At 34.3% G+C, this 17,117-nt stretch overlaps 1 protein-coding gene across 5 annotated transcripts in view; it reads right to left on the bottom strand.

The window, feature by feature from the left end:
• The window catches only part of ATRNL1 (attractin like 1), a 464,278-nt gene that overhangs the window by 197,623 nt on the left and 249,538 nt on the right, over positions 1-17,117 (bottom strand). For all 5 annotated transcript variants that reach the window (XM_029958558.1, XM_029958557.1, XM_029958556.1 and 2 more), the window contains exon 26: positions 15,880-15,958. In XM_029958558.1, the coding sequence (XP_029814418.1) occupies positions 15,880-15,958 (79 nt within the window). The remainder of the gene's footprint in view (positions 1-15,879; positions 15,959-17,117) is intronic.

The following is a 17,117-nucleotide window of genomic DNA, read 5'->3' as shown; positions in this document are numbered from 1 at the left end:
GATTTTATGACACTTTGAGGTGTGAAAATCAAAGACAATCATAAAAAAATGATGATTAAAAAAATAGCTTTATGCCCTCCAAAAAGAAAAAAATTATTTTTAGAATATGTTTTTTTCCCTACTTAAAATAAAATTAATATTTGTGAATGGTGTGAACTACAAATTGTGTTGGATTCTTCAAAGCAATTGAATCCACCTGATGTGGAGGTAACAGCAGAGGTGGGTTCAATATGAAGTCACCATGCACTGCGTCACCTGTGTTTCTCAACTTTTTTCAGCTGCTAGAAGCCTTATATGCAATTTACTGATGGAGCATAAAACTATCTAGATCAGAGCAAATCAAATAATTTTAAAGGGCAAAGCTTTAACCCTACTAAATCAATAGGAAATCCAATAATAGCTTCCATAGGATTTCCCTTCTAGCAATTTTATCTGTTTAAAATTTTAGTCTGCCTCTTAGGACATGTAGAAAAAGCACCAAATGTAGGTGGAGTTATGCTTGTATATCCCTCATTTTCTTGTTACCCACTAGTGCCATGGTGTACAGTAAACTAGAGAAAAGTATATGCTCTGTGGTTTGTGATATTACAGGCTACTTCATCCCACAAGGGAGAACTAACTGGTAGTAACTAATACTTTATTCAGAAGACTGTTTACCTGTATTTTGAAAATCTTTATTGTATCTGATTTTTTTTCTGATAGTCGTGTGAGCACCAATGAGTAGGTAAAGCTCGCTCTTAACACCAGCTCTGGGGAAAACACTGCCCTGAGTAAATTAGGCAAGATTTTTCATACAGATACAAATTTGTGAACCAAATCAATGTTTTTCATATGAAATATAAAAAAGCAATTGATTTCCTACAAATACCACTAACATGTCTTTGACAGACTTCAGTGAAGAAGTAGCTTCTTCAACTGGTGCATAGCAGCCCAGTAAATACTGCTTTTGGAATTCACTGCATCCAAAACTGATAACAGAGGGCCAAGTCCCATTGAGGGACTAAGTCTAGAAGAAGCTGAATTTGATCAGAGGAACGCTTGTAAACACTTACACTATTTTCCCACCTGGAGGACACTGAGTCAAATAGCATGAAAGTGCTGCATGACAGCTGGTTGCCTGAGGCCTCCCTCCATTATGGGGAGAAAAACAAAGCCAGTATTTTTAGACAGATATATCCTGCAGCTCATGTTGTTAAGAATCAAAGAGGAGAAGAAACAAATGGAAAAAAAACCCAAACTCACAAACAGAAAATACTTCCTTTGTCTTGGAGTGAGAAGTCTCATAAACTATGAATATCTGTACTGGAATGCTGTAGGATTGAGCAGTAAATGGGCACTTACAGAGCTTAAGAATTGGGATGCAATGAAAAAGTGAATACAATGCTCAAACTGGTAACAGAAATAGCATCCTGCAAAATACATGGATTAGAGAATGATCTTCCAAAGATAGCAGAAACTTTTCAAAACTATGATGTCAGTCTGACCTGAACGGAATGTGAGCAAAATGGAGGGATATAAACTCTCCTCTTAGCTATGAATGAGAATTTTATATGGGTTGAAAGGGAAATTTTGACTGTATCAACTACTAGAAAAACCTATTAACTGCTGAGATGATAGACTATACTTCTTCATGTCCTATTTTGCTTGCAATCCAGCTAAATCACCTTATTTCTTTATGTTAGAAATATACATTTACTTGCTTCTCCCATCAAAAAAAAAATTAATCTAAATGAAGATGCTTACCTTCCACTAAAAGTGAGATTTTCAACCTGTAGAAAAATATTTTTGCCAAAAAAATGTTTGGTAATAGCTTTTATACGATAGCACTATTTCCAATTACTAACAGTCTTGTAAGTAGATATAAAAATAAAATAGAAAGCAAATTTTAGGTGTTTTATTTTTTATTTGCAAGCATTTCAATTGATAAAACAATTTAAAGCAATTAAATAAAGCTTTTGTGTCACACTGTGCTCAATCTTAATTTTTTACCCCAAGCCAACAAACAACATGGAAAAACTAAAGGCATATTCAAATACTGGTGATATCCCAGACACTATATTTCAAGAACACAAATGTTCTAAATTAACACAATATTAATTTTAATTACAATTTGCATTTGAGAGAATTTTTGCTCAAATTGCATGATTCTATGCAATTTCCAACAATGATAAAAGCCAAAGGTTATATGTAAATTAGTAATTATATAAAGGAAAAAAGCATACTTAAATTATGTTAGCTTCAGGTCAGAAAACAACAGTCATTCTGAAAGTAGCAAAAAAATAATGTATTGTCCATCTGTAGGATAGGTAAATCATCTGCCATAAGATAAAGGAAAGCAAGAAGAATGACTCACAAAGATAAAGCATTCTACCTCTTATAAGAATTCTATTTATGTGCTAAACAGTGTTGTTGCAAAAATGTGTGTTTTAAAATACTGGTGAGGCTGGTTCAGTTAAAGGAGAAGCAGAATAATACATATTACAGGAAAAAAAAACAAAAACGCCAAGCAAAACCACACAAAACTTGCTCAATTTCTGATTTGCGTGTGGTTTTCAATTTTAAACTCAAATAAGCTGTCTTGCCTTGCTTGCCACTCACTCTTACACAGAAATCACCAGAATTACACAATGTCAGGTACAGAACTAATAATCCAGCTCAAATAATGAAATCGAAAAATACAAATAGTAGTTAAAGCAAAAATATCACGGAGCAGCTCAATCCACCCATTGGATGGGCATCATGGAAATGGCATAAAAGGTAAGGGGCTGGTTTTGACCCTAATTTTCAAGTATCTGAGAATTCGTAAGTTTTAACCACGGTACATGACATCAGTAACATCAAAGGCTGCATTTATGCATATGAGAAAGAAGAAAGCTGCTACTTAAAAGCCTTTTTAATGCAAAAAAACAACTGAACTTCTGAATAATTACTTGCCTTTCTCATCATTTGGGACATAGTTTTGCAATGAAAGAATAAATATCAAATTAATGTAGATTTTAAAATAGTCTTTAATGAGGAAGTGCAGGTACTATAGCAGCACTGTTACAGATATATGCTGCTGTAATGTCATATCACCTAGCAGCAGTCAGTCTAAGAGAAGTTGTGGATACCCCATCCCTGAAAACACTCAAGGCCAGGTTGGACAGAGCTTTAAGCAACCTGGTTTAGTGGAAGGTGTCCCTGCCCATGCTGGAGTCCCAGCAGGAGTTGAACTAGATGACCTTTAAACATCCATTCCAACCCAAACCCTTTTGTGGTCCTATGACAAATAAAAATGCTACTGGTTTGTACAAAATACTCTCTCTGACCATTGTTTTTTTTAAACATAAGATCATACAGTTAAAAGAGACCTACAAAGACTATTCACCACCCTGCAGAGATATATCCATGTCTTTTAATTTCTGTCCTATATTGGCCCACCCCACTCTCAAAGGCTTTCAATGACAACATACCTGGAATTTCTAAGATAATCTACAGAACTACATCACTACTAATCATTGTAATTTATTATTTTTCATTGTGTCACCTGAATGTTCTTTGCCATAACACGGGCACTTCACTTCTTGTCCTTTCTATGACAGATACAGATAAATGCATTACCCATTCCCTATCTTCAAGGTTGTTACCACATTTCTCCATGATCTTTTACAGTATGCAACTATTAACAGACATACTTGCCAATTTCTTTCCTCTGAACATTTCCAAATTTCCCTTTTTGAACTCTAATGTCTAAACTGGCCACAGTACTCCAGTTCAGGCCATACTCAGTAGAACACAAGAATTAGATGTCTTAGAGTTACTGCTTCCACCTATGCAAGTCAATAATATATTCTTTTTTGTAACTAGATTGCTATTGACTTACATGCAGCTTGCAAACCTTTCTAAGCCATCGATAAGTTCTGAAGAATTGCAGCCCAGTCAGCTTTTTCCTCATGCTGTTTCTGCAAAGATGATGATTTCTACCATGTAAAAACTTGCATTCACCACTGCAGATATTGCCTTCAATTTCTGAATCGTTTTGACATCTAAACCTGCTTGCAACACACTTGTTACCCAGCTCCTAATATGCAGATTTAATAGATGTAATCTCCAACTGCATAACTTAGCTCATTAATAGAAACGGTGTTGGGTTCTAAGCTTGGCCAAAACTTTAGAGTTCACCTGTGGCTAATGCAGGCTAATGCAGGCTACTGCAGGTAACTACAGTGCACACATAGTTAATACCTCATTTCACTGATAATGAAATGGGGTTTTGACCAGTTCTGTACCTACTCCACAGCTACGTAATCACGATAATGCTTCCTTGCCTTACCTAATAAAGTATCATGTGATAGACTTTTTACAGCCTTTATAATGTCCAACTGAAGAAGCATCAGATATTTTTCCCTCCATTCAAGAGGATTTTTGTCCTACCTTGGAAGAAAAGCGCGTTCTTTTCATGTGATTAGGTTCATGAAAGAAACATCAGGGCTTTTAATCTTTTTTTTTACAGGTGCTTACAAACAGCTTAGTTTTTGTTGACTGATGTTTTCGGGAACTTTCTGTCTGTAATTCACTGGCTCCTCTTTTCCTCCCTTTCTACTAAAATTATTTATGTTCATTGTTTCCTGTGAGCTTAGAGCACGCTTGATGTTCTAATCAGAGGTGAAGCTTGGACATTTCATGCACGGTTGATTTAGTCATTAACAACATTAACAATGTGGACCCGCTTTCCATGTGAAGGGGGAAGTAGACAAGTTCAGGAATATTACTAATGAACAATATTAAGGTATGAAGCCAAAATGTGGTGTGTCTGATACTTGCATGTGGGTCGCATACACATGGGTATGGTATTTTTGTAATATGCATGCTCCTATTATTCTGGAAATAACTTTGTGAAGGCATAAATTATTATGGTAGGCAAAAGTAGTGTAGAATCAGTATTGTACATCATTAACATATTCAGAAAGCATAAAACCCAAAGAAATGGGTGATTGGTTTTAATTAACCCAAAAATGAAATGCATATGAGATAATTCATACCTTCCTAATGTGTTTTAGCAAATATTGAAACATATACAAAATACAACACATTAAAACAATAAACCGCATTTCACAATATGTTTATATCTCTACACATAGAAAAAATTAAGAGAGCAATTCAGTGTCCATTTCACTCATCTTTCCTGCCTCAATAAATTGGCTAGAGACAAGGAGGACTATTGGGGAATAAAACAGAGCAGTCATCAGAACAGGTACCCCCAAATAACAGCAACAGCATTTCTAATGAAAAGCATACAAAGATGACCTGTACAACTGATTCCATTCTACAGATGGGGAACTGATGGCCCAGGCAGTGAAGCAATTTGCAGAAGGGCACCCATAACACCAGTAACCAAATTATTGTCTTCCAAACCCAAACTTCTCCTAACTGGGATATTCTATTCTCTGCCTGCCTTAGTACTTCTTGTCATGGCTGCACAAATATAAAAAACTAAGAAAAAACAGCTATGTAGATATAATAAGTCTAATTAACTGTGATTTTCAAAATGTATGTGAAGTACAAAACCCAAAAACACTCAGTCCACAGGATTCATGGTAATTTTAGTTTTGTTAATTACATATAGGTCAACTGACCATCAAAGCAGTCTAGGCTAATTTACTGATGTCACAATGTAACCACCATGGTATACTCAATGCAATAAATCCCAATGATCAAATGATATTGTTTTCCAGAAATTATTTGTTTAAGTTTTGAGCAGCATGGATGAAAATAATGGTCTGTTCAAATATTCATATTCCCTATGGTACTTTTGCTACTATAGAACTGTACTGAAATAACATTACATTAATTTTAATTAAATTTTGCATTTCAAAGCATTTTTTCCACACATAGTATGTTTTTATGCAACTTCTGTCAATACTTGAAGATTAAAGGAAAGCCAAAGGTTATATGTTAATTATTAATTATCTGTTGAAAATTAATGTAATGAGCTTAGTTTATATCAGGTCACACTAACTCTCAACTATTGTTTGTGAACTGCTGGGGCAATAGAAAAATATAGCTCCAGGAAGGATAAACATTGCATCATTATATCCTTGAGAAAGAATAACGGCTCTACCTTTTTGTAGACTGTCATACAACCATTTTTTCTTTTAAAGTTATTTTTGGTTTTTTAATTTTTGTTGGCTTTATTTTCCAACCTAAGGTTCCACTGCTATTTTGTGTTGGCAGGTTCCCCAAGAAATAAGCATACCTGTGCAAATTTTGTCACCATCAACCTACTATTATTTCCTTCTATCCAGAGAACGAGAAGAAGCCTGGAAGGTGCCCAGAGGAACTTCACAGTGAATGTTTGCTCAGAGGGATGACCCCAAGGAATGTCTGGACATACTAATATCTACAGAAAGTGAAGAATTTCCCCCCAGAGCTCATTGATAGCAATAATACTGATATTCATGGCACTGAACACATTCTGCTGAGAGAATAAACCAATTAATAGTGCATGAACTGAAAAAACAAGCTGGTGAAGTTATGTAATTTCCAGTTGCATTGATCATTGCATTTGCTTTGCATTGATTATTAAAGCTCTGACTTTAGCAGGTAGCCATCCACATGTAAGAAATGTCAGTATCTTCAATTTTTTTTTTTAAAGAAAGAATAAATCTGTATATTATCAACACTAATTTTAAGAGATAAAAGGGTCAATGTGCTTATTTTAGAAGGCACATACTATCCATACTGGGTAAAGTGAAATGCAAACACTTCGAAATAGATTCAGGCACGATATTAATCCCTCCTTACTGTGAATCAGTTGCACACTTACAGAAATGTACCTAAAAACCAGCTCTGGGAAAAAAATAAATTCATATAATTGCAAGAAAATGCTGGATGTTTGTTGAAGCAATAGCAAATGTTCCATATGTTATAAGCAATCAAAATGATTGTTTGCATGATTTAATATAATTTTTAGAATACATTATTAGCATTCAAATGTAAATAAACAGAATGTTAAGTAGAAAGGAAGAGCAGAATAATAGAGAGGAGCTATGTGTGCCTTTTAGGCTTGGACTTTGAGTTACTTCCCTGCTCTTTGGAGGAAGGACAATTCATATTGAGTTTCCTTTATGCTTCCCCTGTTTCAGGTGACACATCTGGACTGAAGTTGCCTACCTAGTGCAACTACAATCCCTCCAAACTCTGAGAAAAGTTATGGATGATCTCCAGAGGAGTAAGTGCATTTTTCTCTCAAAGAGCTCTTTCTGTAAACTGTCAAACATTTCACACTCTCTTCATAGCAGAGTTCTTGTAACATTTTTGTTGTTTGCATCTAAATCCACTCTTTTCTTCCAGAGCTTTGAGAAAGGGTGGTTTCTTTGTGTTTTAATAGCAGACAAAAACTGACACTACACTGCAAACACAAAGGAAATAGAAATGTAAAGAGTATTACCACTTTGGGCCAATATTCAACACCTGGTCTTTTGTTTTTGTTAAGAGACAAAAATAAATCATCTATTTTGGTGCAATCCTCTTTATTTACAAAGAACACATCCACCATTCTCATTTCTTTAACACCGTTAAAAAATCCAAATGACTTTTTTATCTCAGAAATTCAAAAGAAGTTATCTGGCTCCTTCCCAGGGCCCCACTAAGGATTGCCTTCCTCATTTTCTGCAGCTTTTTGCTGACAGGTAGTTAGCTAAAAATGCTCCTAATGTTTTTATTTTTACAACTAGTCTCATGGAAAACTCTCCAACCATGTAGCTCAAAGCATCCTCAGGCTCTGCCAAGTGGCCAGTTGCCTCAGGCAGCCTTTTTCATTTGGGTCAGTTCCCTCTTTCTCTTAAATAACCTTGTTTTTACCTTCCTTTTAGCTTTAAAACTTAACCCAGTACACTTGCCAGAGTTAAGCAGACAGCAGGAAATAATACAGTCCATTATAACATTAGTATTATCTCCAGAAGTATTTTATATTAATATTTAGAAAGCTTAACTTTGATAATAAATTCTACTGAACAGAATACCACTATTAATTTTAAAATACTGTTATCAGCAGTAATAACTACACCCAAGCTTCCTTCTACACATATCCCAGGAATCACATATAATGAAACTAATTTGTTTTGATTATTGCCTTTTGGGAATCTTCAGGCTAACTGCACTATGCAAATGTAAGAAGGAATTTTGGTTATTATGTTAAGAAAAGCGAACAATTTTTTTCTTCTGGTCATAAGTAGATATAATTAAAGCACCTACTTAGTTTCCTTTCTCTAATTTATTTTTTTAATAAAGAGCAGTAGATCATAATTTTTGTTTTAAAATCTATTGTCATCTGTTTTCTTCTTTACCTTCCGAATTTTCACGGAATGAAGAAAGAGATCTGTTAGCAAACTTTCATACCTTAGCTAACACATACCTTGTGTTGCCCAAAGCTGGGTGTTTTATATGCACACACACTGATTTCCAGTGTGCTTTATATGTACTTGTTTCAAAAAACATGTTCACATGTACTTAATTTAAGAAAAAAAAGGATTAGAAGTCCTAGAGGTAGGAACAAATTTTCCTAGTTCATGTGTACATCCTTGAATGTCTGATTTGACTTTATTTGTTTCTCTTTCGAAACTGATCACCAGAAAAGCTAAAGTCAAAAGTCAACTCGCTACTTCCAACCAACAGATTAATTTTCAACATTAAAAAAAAAAATATTCTGCTGGTTATCCTGGTAAAGAATATTGTAGTACAATATATAAGAAAATTATATACCTATATGAGTTCTAAAGAAGATCACCTTCAAGAGACAAGATTAAATATAGTATAATATAATCTTCTTCAATTCTCCCTTGGACAGGATGATTTTAAGGTGACTATTAAACTTGTGGAAGGGAAGGCCTGCAAAGGAAACCAGATTACAAATACATGCCATGCTTCAAGATTTCTATTGTCTACCTGTAGGGTTTTCAAAGGAATCGTTTCACTTATTGTACAATTTGGCTTCTACTTTTTCTCCATCTCCACGTGATTTTCTTAGTTAATTTCCTTCAGTCTACATACTACCTTTACACTATTCCAACAAATCTCTGCCCCCACAGGCCATGCAATCCCCCAAAAGATGCAGGGCTTTAGAACAGGTTAAACTTGGTTTAACTACTCAGTCAGGTGAATTCATGTCGAATTCCTACTCAAGCTGCCAGTTCATAAACAGAGTTGAAACAAGACAGCTAGGATTACTTCCTAGGATAAATGCCTCTCACAGGAGATACACAGGCATAAATAATGGTGATGAGCTCCTCAGTCTCATACCCCTACTCTTATGATAATTGTTCATGTAAACCTCTATACACCATATGATGTTTTAAGATATTTGCTTTAGATCAGCTTTAACTCACCTCCCAAAATAAATTTTTCCAATATAATATTGAGTCTGTCACTGTCAGCATTTAATACTTCTCTTTACAATGAACAAGGATGATGCAAGCAGTACTAAAATAAGAATTAATCAGATCCTTTTTTTTGTAAGGTGACAGTATTATAAGTACAACTTTTATTTTATAAAATTAAAGCAAGGATTAACTCTCAGTATAGGTGATTTGACTCATTGGGTTATTTATATCGTTAACACAAGTATCAAAGTGAACACTGTGAAAACTGGGTGGGATAAGCTGTCATTTGGAAGTGTGTTTTATACTGACTGCAGAGGGAGTCCTGAGACAATATCTAGTGTCAACTATCTAGGCATGTTGCTTGAAAGGTTCATTCAGAGAGGAACCTAAATTTTAGGTTGGAGAAAATGCAGAAAACGTCAGCCTAAAATAAATGCCCTGGTTACCCTCAGTAAAACTAGATCTACAGTTGAAATACACAGTCATAGCTCTATTGATTTCAGAAGAGCTTGAGCAATATAACAAGTTGAGATTCTGGTCCTATGAATAGCTCCTTTGACTTCAGTAGGATTACTCACACAGCCTATGAGTAAGTACATACAGATGTTTAAGATATTTGCTAAGCAACAGACAAGAAGAAGATACCAAAACAGAAAAATTATCTCTGAGGTTAACAACTTTTAAACATAAAATGTATAATCCTACACACATGAATAAAATTACAATTGGAGCACTTTAATTACACATATTAATATTTCTTGGTTTCCTTGCACCTGCTGTTGTTGGTTCCTTCCTCACACTAAAACATACAGATGAAACAAAGTATTCCTTTTGGTTGTTGTTCAAGAATACACTATATTCTGTGTGCATTAATATTGCTGAAGTAAATATGTTGCATTCCCTAAACAATATTGTATACGCGAAAAGCCATTATTGTCTTTTCTAAAAGGAATACTTTAAAATATTGCCATTCAAATAGAAAGCAAAAAAGCTCTAGCTGAAATTCACATATTGTCTACATTCATTAGTACTATCAACATAAGTGAACTTTCTTGTTCTATTAGGGTTACCATAGAAATGAGCTTAAAGCTATTACATGAACTGTTACTGCTATTAAGAAGTAGTCTACTTCAGTTTCATTTGTGTAATTTTAAGAATCTTTGAATATTTAAAAGAATAAAACTACCTTGATATTAAAATTAAGGCTAGAAAAGTGGGGTTTTTTTAAACAAACATAAGCCTAATTAATAAAATGAAGCAATAAGTCGCGTGGCACCCACACACTATATAAAGCAAGCATTTGCTATAATTCCATGTTTTTATGTTTGCATATGCTATTCTTTCAGACAGGCAAATGGTGCACAGCTGACTGTACAATGAAATGCTTTATATAAATATGAAAATTCCAATAAAGGAATGATATTAACCTTTAAAGTTAGGCAAGCACTTTACACACACAACACCATGCTTTCAAACATTTTTACCTAAATGTGCAATCATGCATTACCTCCTCATCACTGAAGAGACTTCTAAGCTATTATATGAGGAAATACAAATTTAAGTAACCTTTTTGATATGTAATCTTTTTGTAGCGTGTAACTATAATAACGTGTAAAAAAGCTATTTTCAATGAAAAAAAAAAGTAAAACTGTGTTTTAACTAATTGACTGATCCAATATACACAAATATATATTTCAGACCAGATATAAGGAAAATATTTTTTACAGTGTGGGTGGTGAATCACAGCAATAGGTTGTCCAGAGAGGTAGTGGATGCCCCATCCCTGGGAACATTCATGATTAGGTGAGATGGGGCTCTGAGCAACCTGATCTAGTTGAAGTTGATCATTGCAGGAGGATTGTACTAGATGGCCTTTAAAGATCCTTTCAACTGAAACAATTCCGTGGCTCTAAGATTCTATATAAGGACACCCAACACATTGGCACATGTATGTATTTTGAAAACATCTGTTCGAACGAATAGCACAAAGGGTATCTGAGCAGCAACTGTTTGAAGGAAAAATGCTTTACAAAAATACCTGAACTAGAGGTAGTGTGGTTTATAATCCATGAGTTTGTTAGTGGCCTCAGTGTAATCCAGTAAAAAAAAAAACCTCGACACACTATCAAAAAAGAAATCATTTGGATGCAAATTTTATCTGCAGTGTGGTATCTTTAAATCAGAAGCTCATGAGACAAAACCTTTGAGCCACTACAAATCTGGCAAGCAACCTATCAAGCTTTTCAGGAAAATGATCTAAGAACAGATTGTCTTGTACCCATTCTCAACAGAATATTGAATGAATACTTTAGGTACGAAACGTGCAGGGAAAACAAATAATATTCTCTTCAATTTTCTGATTTGGCAAATCTGGGTGATATATCTTTTCTTGTATAAAGGAGGAAACCAGAGTCAGATTGAAGCTTCATGGATGGGCTCTTGGGTGAATTCAGGGTATAAAATGCAAGAGGCTTAACAAATCATTTGGGAGAAGATGACAGCTCTTGGTTTTTCATCCAGTGAACTAATAACTCAAATTTTACTGAGAAACGTACTACTAGAAAGATTTGTGAGTCTCTGGAGGAAAAAGAAGGGTAGGAGATTATAACCTAGAGAACATATCTGATCTTCTAACATAGTGTAGGACTCTACTACAAAATGTTTTCCTATTCTTAAACTTTGCAATACTTAGGAACTCCTTTAACTTTTTTGACAAACAGATATATCTTGACCTTTTTCTACTCCTGCATGAATTTCCATGCTTATCTGTAAATTTTATCGTGCTCTGTTATGAATGTTCCAAGTTTCTTCTGTTTTGTTTTTCGTTTGTTTGTTTGTTTTTCTCAAGAAAGATAGTGCCATAAGAATTATGCTTTGGAAATCATCATATTCCGTATTATTCCTTTCGAGGATCAAGCTCTCTCAATGAGCAATATTCCACTATCTTACTTCAGCCCTTTTTAAAAACCTTTTTTAAAATGACACAGACCCATGGGAGGGATGAGTGGGGGAAGGTGTCAAGGGATGGCAGGCAGGAGGCTGCTCATGTTCTCCTGCTCAAAGTTTCATTGATCTTTTTGGAGCTATAAAATAAAAGAATGATACTTTCCATTTTCCCTCAATGTAAAAGGTGAATAACTTTGATGGTATAAGGTAAGACAGAGTCTATGTGCTGTCTCTTGCCCTCTCAGAAGGCAGGAGAGAAGAAGAGAAGCTCATTCAGGAGTTAAAGTATAAATATAGAGGTTCAAAAAGCCTTAAGTAAAGTATGTCTTAAGAGAAAGCAATGTAGGCAAGAAAAAAATTAGAACCAAAATTTTTTTAAGAGTAAAAAAAAAAAAAATTACCAAAACTCAAGGACTTGACTTAGGGGAAAATTATTATAATTAAATAAATTAAAAGACCAATAGCTATGGAGAAAGAGGAGTTAAATCCAGTATTGATAAACACCAGTTAAAGTATTTTGGAAGATTCTACCTATATATTTATTTTCAGATATATATATATATATGCATATACATATATGTATATACACATAACAGTTTCTTACATATATAATAGAGCCTAAATTAGAATTGCTCAGTAAGATTTGGGCAGTGCTCTGCAAATATTTGTTGAATGAACAATGAATGAGGAAAGAAACTGGAGAGAAAATTTCTAAATTACTGGGAAAATTGAGACATTCCCACTGCACAATGCAAACAACTTGCTCTTGCTTTGTATTGGATTGGGGTCATGCTACATTCAATTTGGAATCAGTAATGTAGCCAAGCATTAGTCAGAGGGCAAAACAGCACAAGGTTCTGAATTTTCAGCTGCACATATGATTCTACAAATCTTCAAAAAATTATTGGCTCACCTCAACAGCCTGATAAAATGAATTACCAAAAGATCACAAGAACTGGATAGTAATGTTCCTCCTCCTTTAGGGGAAAACAGACTGGAGGAACAATAAATGGATGCATAGCTATTAACAGCATGCTTTTTTATATTGGTTTGTGTTCTTGTTATATTTCACTTCTTACTGTAGTTTGTGTCCTTATTGAGGATAACATCTAAAGAGTCAAACAGTCCTGTGTTTCATGAATGATGAAAAAGACGAAAAGCTCATCTGCCAGGTCATGGGCTTTAAAAGTAGATACTTCAGAAATCTTTCAACAATAGGTTGCCTCTCCTGTAATGTTATTCATACAATTTATCTGTATCACTTAATTGAAAATCTTATAAATATGGCTCCATATAAAAATAAGTTTTCTGAGCTACATTAAAGGAAACTATTATCAAAAACTTGTACTTGACATGTACTGCAGTTGATGTGCAACATCAGAATGAAAATAGAGAATTTCTTGAACATTTACAATTGATTCATGATGCTACCACACTCTAGTTATGTGAGAAAACAAAGTTTCTCTAGTTATATTCAAGGAAAGCATGAACTTCTGAGACTTTTAATCCCCTTGCCAAGTATGTCTTTCTGTTTTGCTCTTCTGACTAAGCTGATTTATGGTAATGTTGCATTTATCAACCAGCTTATATGAACTTTCATATAATCTTAGAAATGCTTTTTGGTGACATTAAGAGAATAAATCTTGGAAAACTTCAAGAAATTTTTATACAAGAATGTGTTCTTTATCAGATGATGCCTCGAGACAGCATTAAAAAAATATTTCAGAAATATAGGTAAGCAACCATAGAAAACAGACTAGACCCCCTAGATCTGTAAATGGGTATGTTATTAACATGAGAGATTAAATCAATAAATTACTACATTCCATCACAATACAATTTTGCACAGAACTATTAAGTATTGAGACAAATTTGAATGAAATAAGTTGAACAGAATACTGTAGCTTAAAGTAACTTTTATCTGTATTTTTCAAGTAATAACAAATAGATGAGCATTTGCCCTTAGAGGTTGAAAATGCTTAACAATATTCATATGAATTAAAAAAATACCTGAAGGAAATAAGTACTGATAATATACATTTTTCTTTGTAGCACCAGTTTAAGCTAACTCTTGGTGTTAGTAACTATAATTTCAGTGAAGGAAAATTATAAGTGCTAGTTACCTGGCACTTTTAAAGCATATACAAATTCACTGTAGATATACAGTAAAAAAATGTTATTCAAACATTCATAGTGCCTGTATATTAAGAAGAAATAATTAAGTAGACAAAAGATTGTCCTTTAAAAAAAAAAAAAAAAGAAAATCAAGATTACAGTTCATTAAACAAGTGCTTTTTCCAAAAATCCAGATTAGAAACTTCAAGGGCGTGAAAAATCACTGTCTAAAAATTATAGATCTTATTTATGAGAACAAAATGAAATACAACTACTATCAGTATAAAATCATGCTATATACATGCAGTAGCATACATAACCAAATTTTGATCACATCTAAGTGTAATGATTTGTTAAAAAGATAAGAACAAATATTTGATCCAAATTTTTGAACACAGCTGTAAGAATTTAGACAACAGAATAAGGTGATTTAATGCATGAGTGTTTATTGAAGGGCTTCAATTGTATCACAGTTTTAGTGACGGAAATACTGATATTCATAGAGAGAGAATTTTTCTCAGAAATTAAAAAAATTTTACAAGAAAAAAGAGATAATAAAAAAGAAGACAGTATAAACTCTTTGCAAGAGAGTTTTCTCCTACTCGGTGTTCCAATGACTGTTGATAAAAACACAGCGTCACAACATTAAATAAATTACTGGAAGCCTGAAATGTTACACTATGATCCTCTGTTCATTCAGCTTGCCAATGTTTCTGCACTACTATTTTGAGATTATTGAGAGAACAGCAAAACCAACCAGTCAAAAAATGTGTTTCAGCATTGGTGCAGCCTCACCTTGAGTGCTGTATGCAGCCCAACAATTTAAGAGGGATGTGAAGGTACTCGAGTGCATCCAGAGGAGGGCAACAAAGCTGGAGACAGGGCTGGAAAGAATGTCCTATGAGGAGCTGCTAAGAAACCTGGAGTTGTCTAGTTTGGAAAAAAGAAGCCTGAGAAGCAATCTCATTGCTCTCTACAGCTTCCTGATGAGGGGACAGGGAGAGGGAGCTGCTGATCTCTTCTCCCTGGGATCCAGAGATAGGATGCATGAGAATGCTTCAAAGCTGCATTTGACTGGACATTAAGAAACATCTATTTACAGAGCAATGGTCAAACACTGGAACAGGCTTCTTAGAGAGGTGGTCAGTGTCCCAAGCCTGTCAGTATTAAAGATATTGTGGTCAGGTTGGATTATCCTTGTAGTTCCCTTTCAACTGAAATATTCTATTCCATTCTAAATATGCCACCATAAAGAAAATTTAGCTTTCTTCAGCCTAGTGCTGCAATTTATCTAATTCTTGACAGATGAAAGAAATAGTTTTCTTCTTCAGTATAAAAAGTCAAGGGTATAAAAAGGATATTTAAATTGCATATACAGGAGAAAGTGGAGGTGTGATAGTTCATCAAAGTTCTCAATTTATTCTGAAAGATAAAGCTACTACAATAAAGTTTTTGATACCTCTCTCCGTCGAGAAGCCCAACAGGTTTGTTTGATTTTCCAAACGACAGCAGCTACCAGCAGTAAGGATAAGAAACAACTGCAATTACAAAAGAAAAAAAATAATTGTAACAAATTGTAACAAAACAAACAAATAGAGGAACACTAAACTCTACCAGGATGACAAACAAGTCAACCACTCATGTTCAAAGTCAAAAGCAAATGCACAACTCTAATGCTGTAATTGTCTCCTGGAAATGTTATTAGTGTCTCCATCAGCACAGTATAAGCTCCATTACAACTGAACACATACCCACAACAGTCTCAACAAACATGTAATGCAAGTTCCACATTTAGTAGATGGGAAAAGAGGAGGAAGTATACTAAAAAATTATACCGATTTATATTTCTCTCACTTTGTAAATTCTGAATAATTTCCTGAGATGCAGGAACAATAGCTACGCAGGGAATATAATTAGTTTGAGGAACTGGGTTTGCACATGAAAATAGGCCTGTTTTATTATAGTGAGAATTTCTATTGCTAATTCCCCAGGGAAAACATCTCCAAGGACATCACCATATTACAGCCACAAAGACACAACAGAAGAAGTTAAAAAAAAAAATAAAATTATTAAACACCTGCAATTCACAATCAAAGCATATGCCTTCCCTCTGGCTTCAATGTTTTTGTATTGTAACATTTAACTCATGAAGTATTTTGGTAGAAAGATCATTGAATTCAAGCTCTTTTAGTGAATTTCTGGATACCGACAAAAGGCTTCTAAAGCTGATACCGAATGTAAGCACTCAGATGATCTTTTAACATTTTAGACAGCTTCTTTTATAAAATTATCTGGATTTAATAGTTGCATGAAGAACTTTCAGTCATATTGGCACCTCTGCTGTACATGCTGGTTTCAATTAATACAACCCTTTAACTATTGAATTATGCTAGGTATCCACAACTTTTTTGTTCTGCAAAAAGCTTCAAAATTTACTCTTTAATATGGGAAACACCAAGATTTCCTGAAGTAGTACAGTTCAGAGGAGTACTGTGCATAAGTGCAAAATAACACCAATGTCTCCCTCTCTCCAGTCCCCTTTGAAAACAAGTACGAGTTGACTGTGAATTTATATTTGGTGTCCAGAACAAAAAATCTCCACTGACCACTAGAACAAATCCAGTTCTGTAGCAACATCTTTTAAGCTTTTTAAATCAAGTACTCCTCACAAATACTATTTCCCAGAAACGTTTTTAA

The sequence above is a fragment of the Manacus vitellinus genome, unplaced genomic scaffold, assembly GCF_001715985.3.
Source record: "Manacus vitellinus isolate BGI_N305 unplaced genomic scaffold, ASM171598v3 scaffold_15_pilon, whole genome shotgun sequence".
Classification (NCBI taxonomy): domain Eukaryota; kingdom Metazoa; phylum Chordata; class Aves; order Passeriformes; family Pipridae; genus Manacus; species Manacus vitellinus.
Note: the sequence above shows the minus strand (reverse complement) of the source record. Positions and strands in the feature narration are given on the sequence as shown.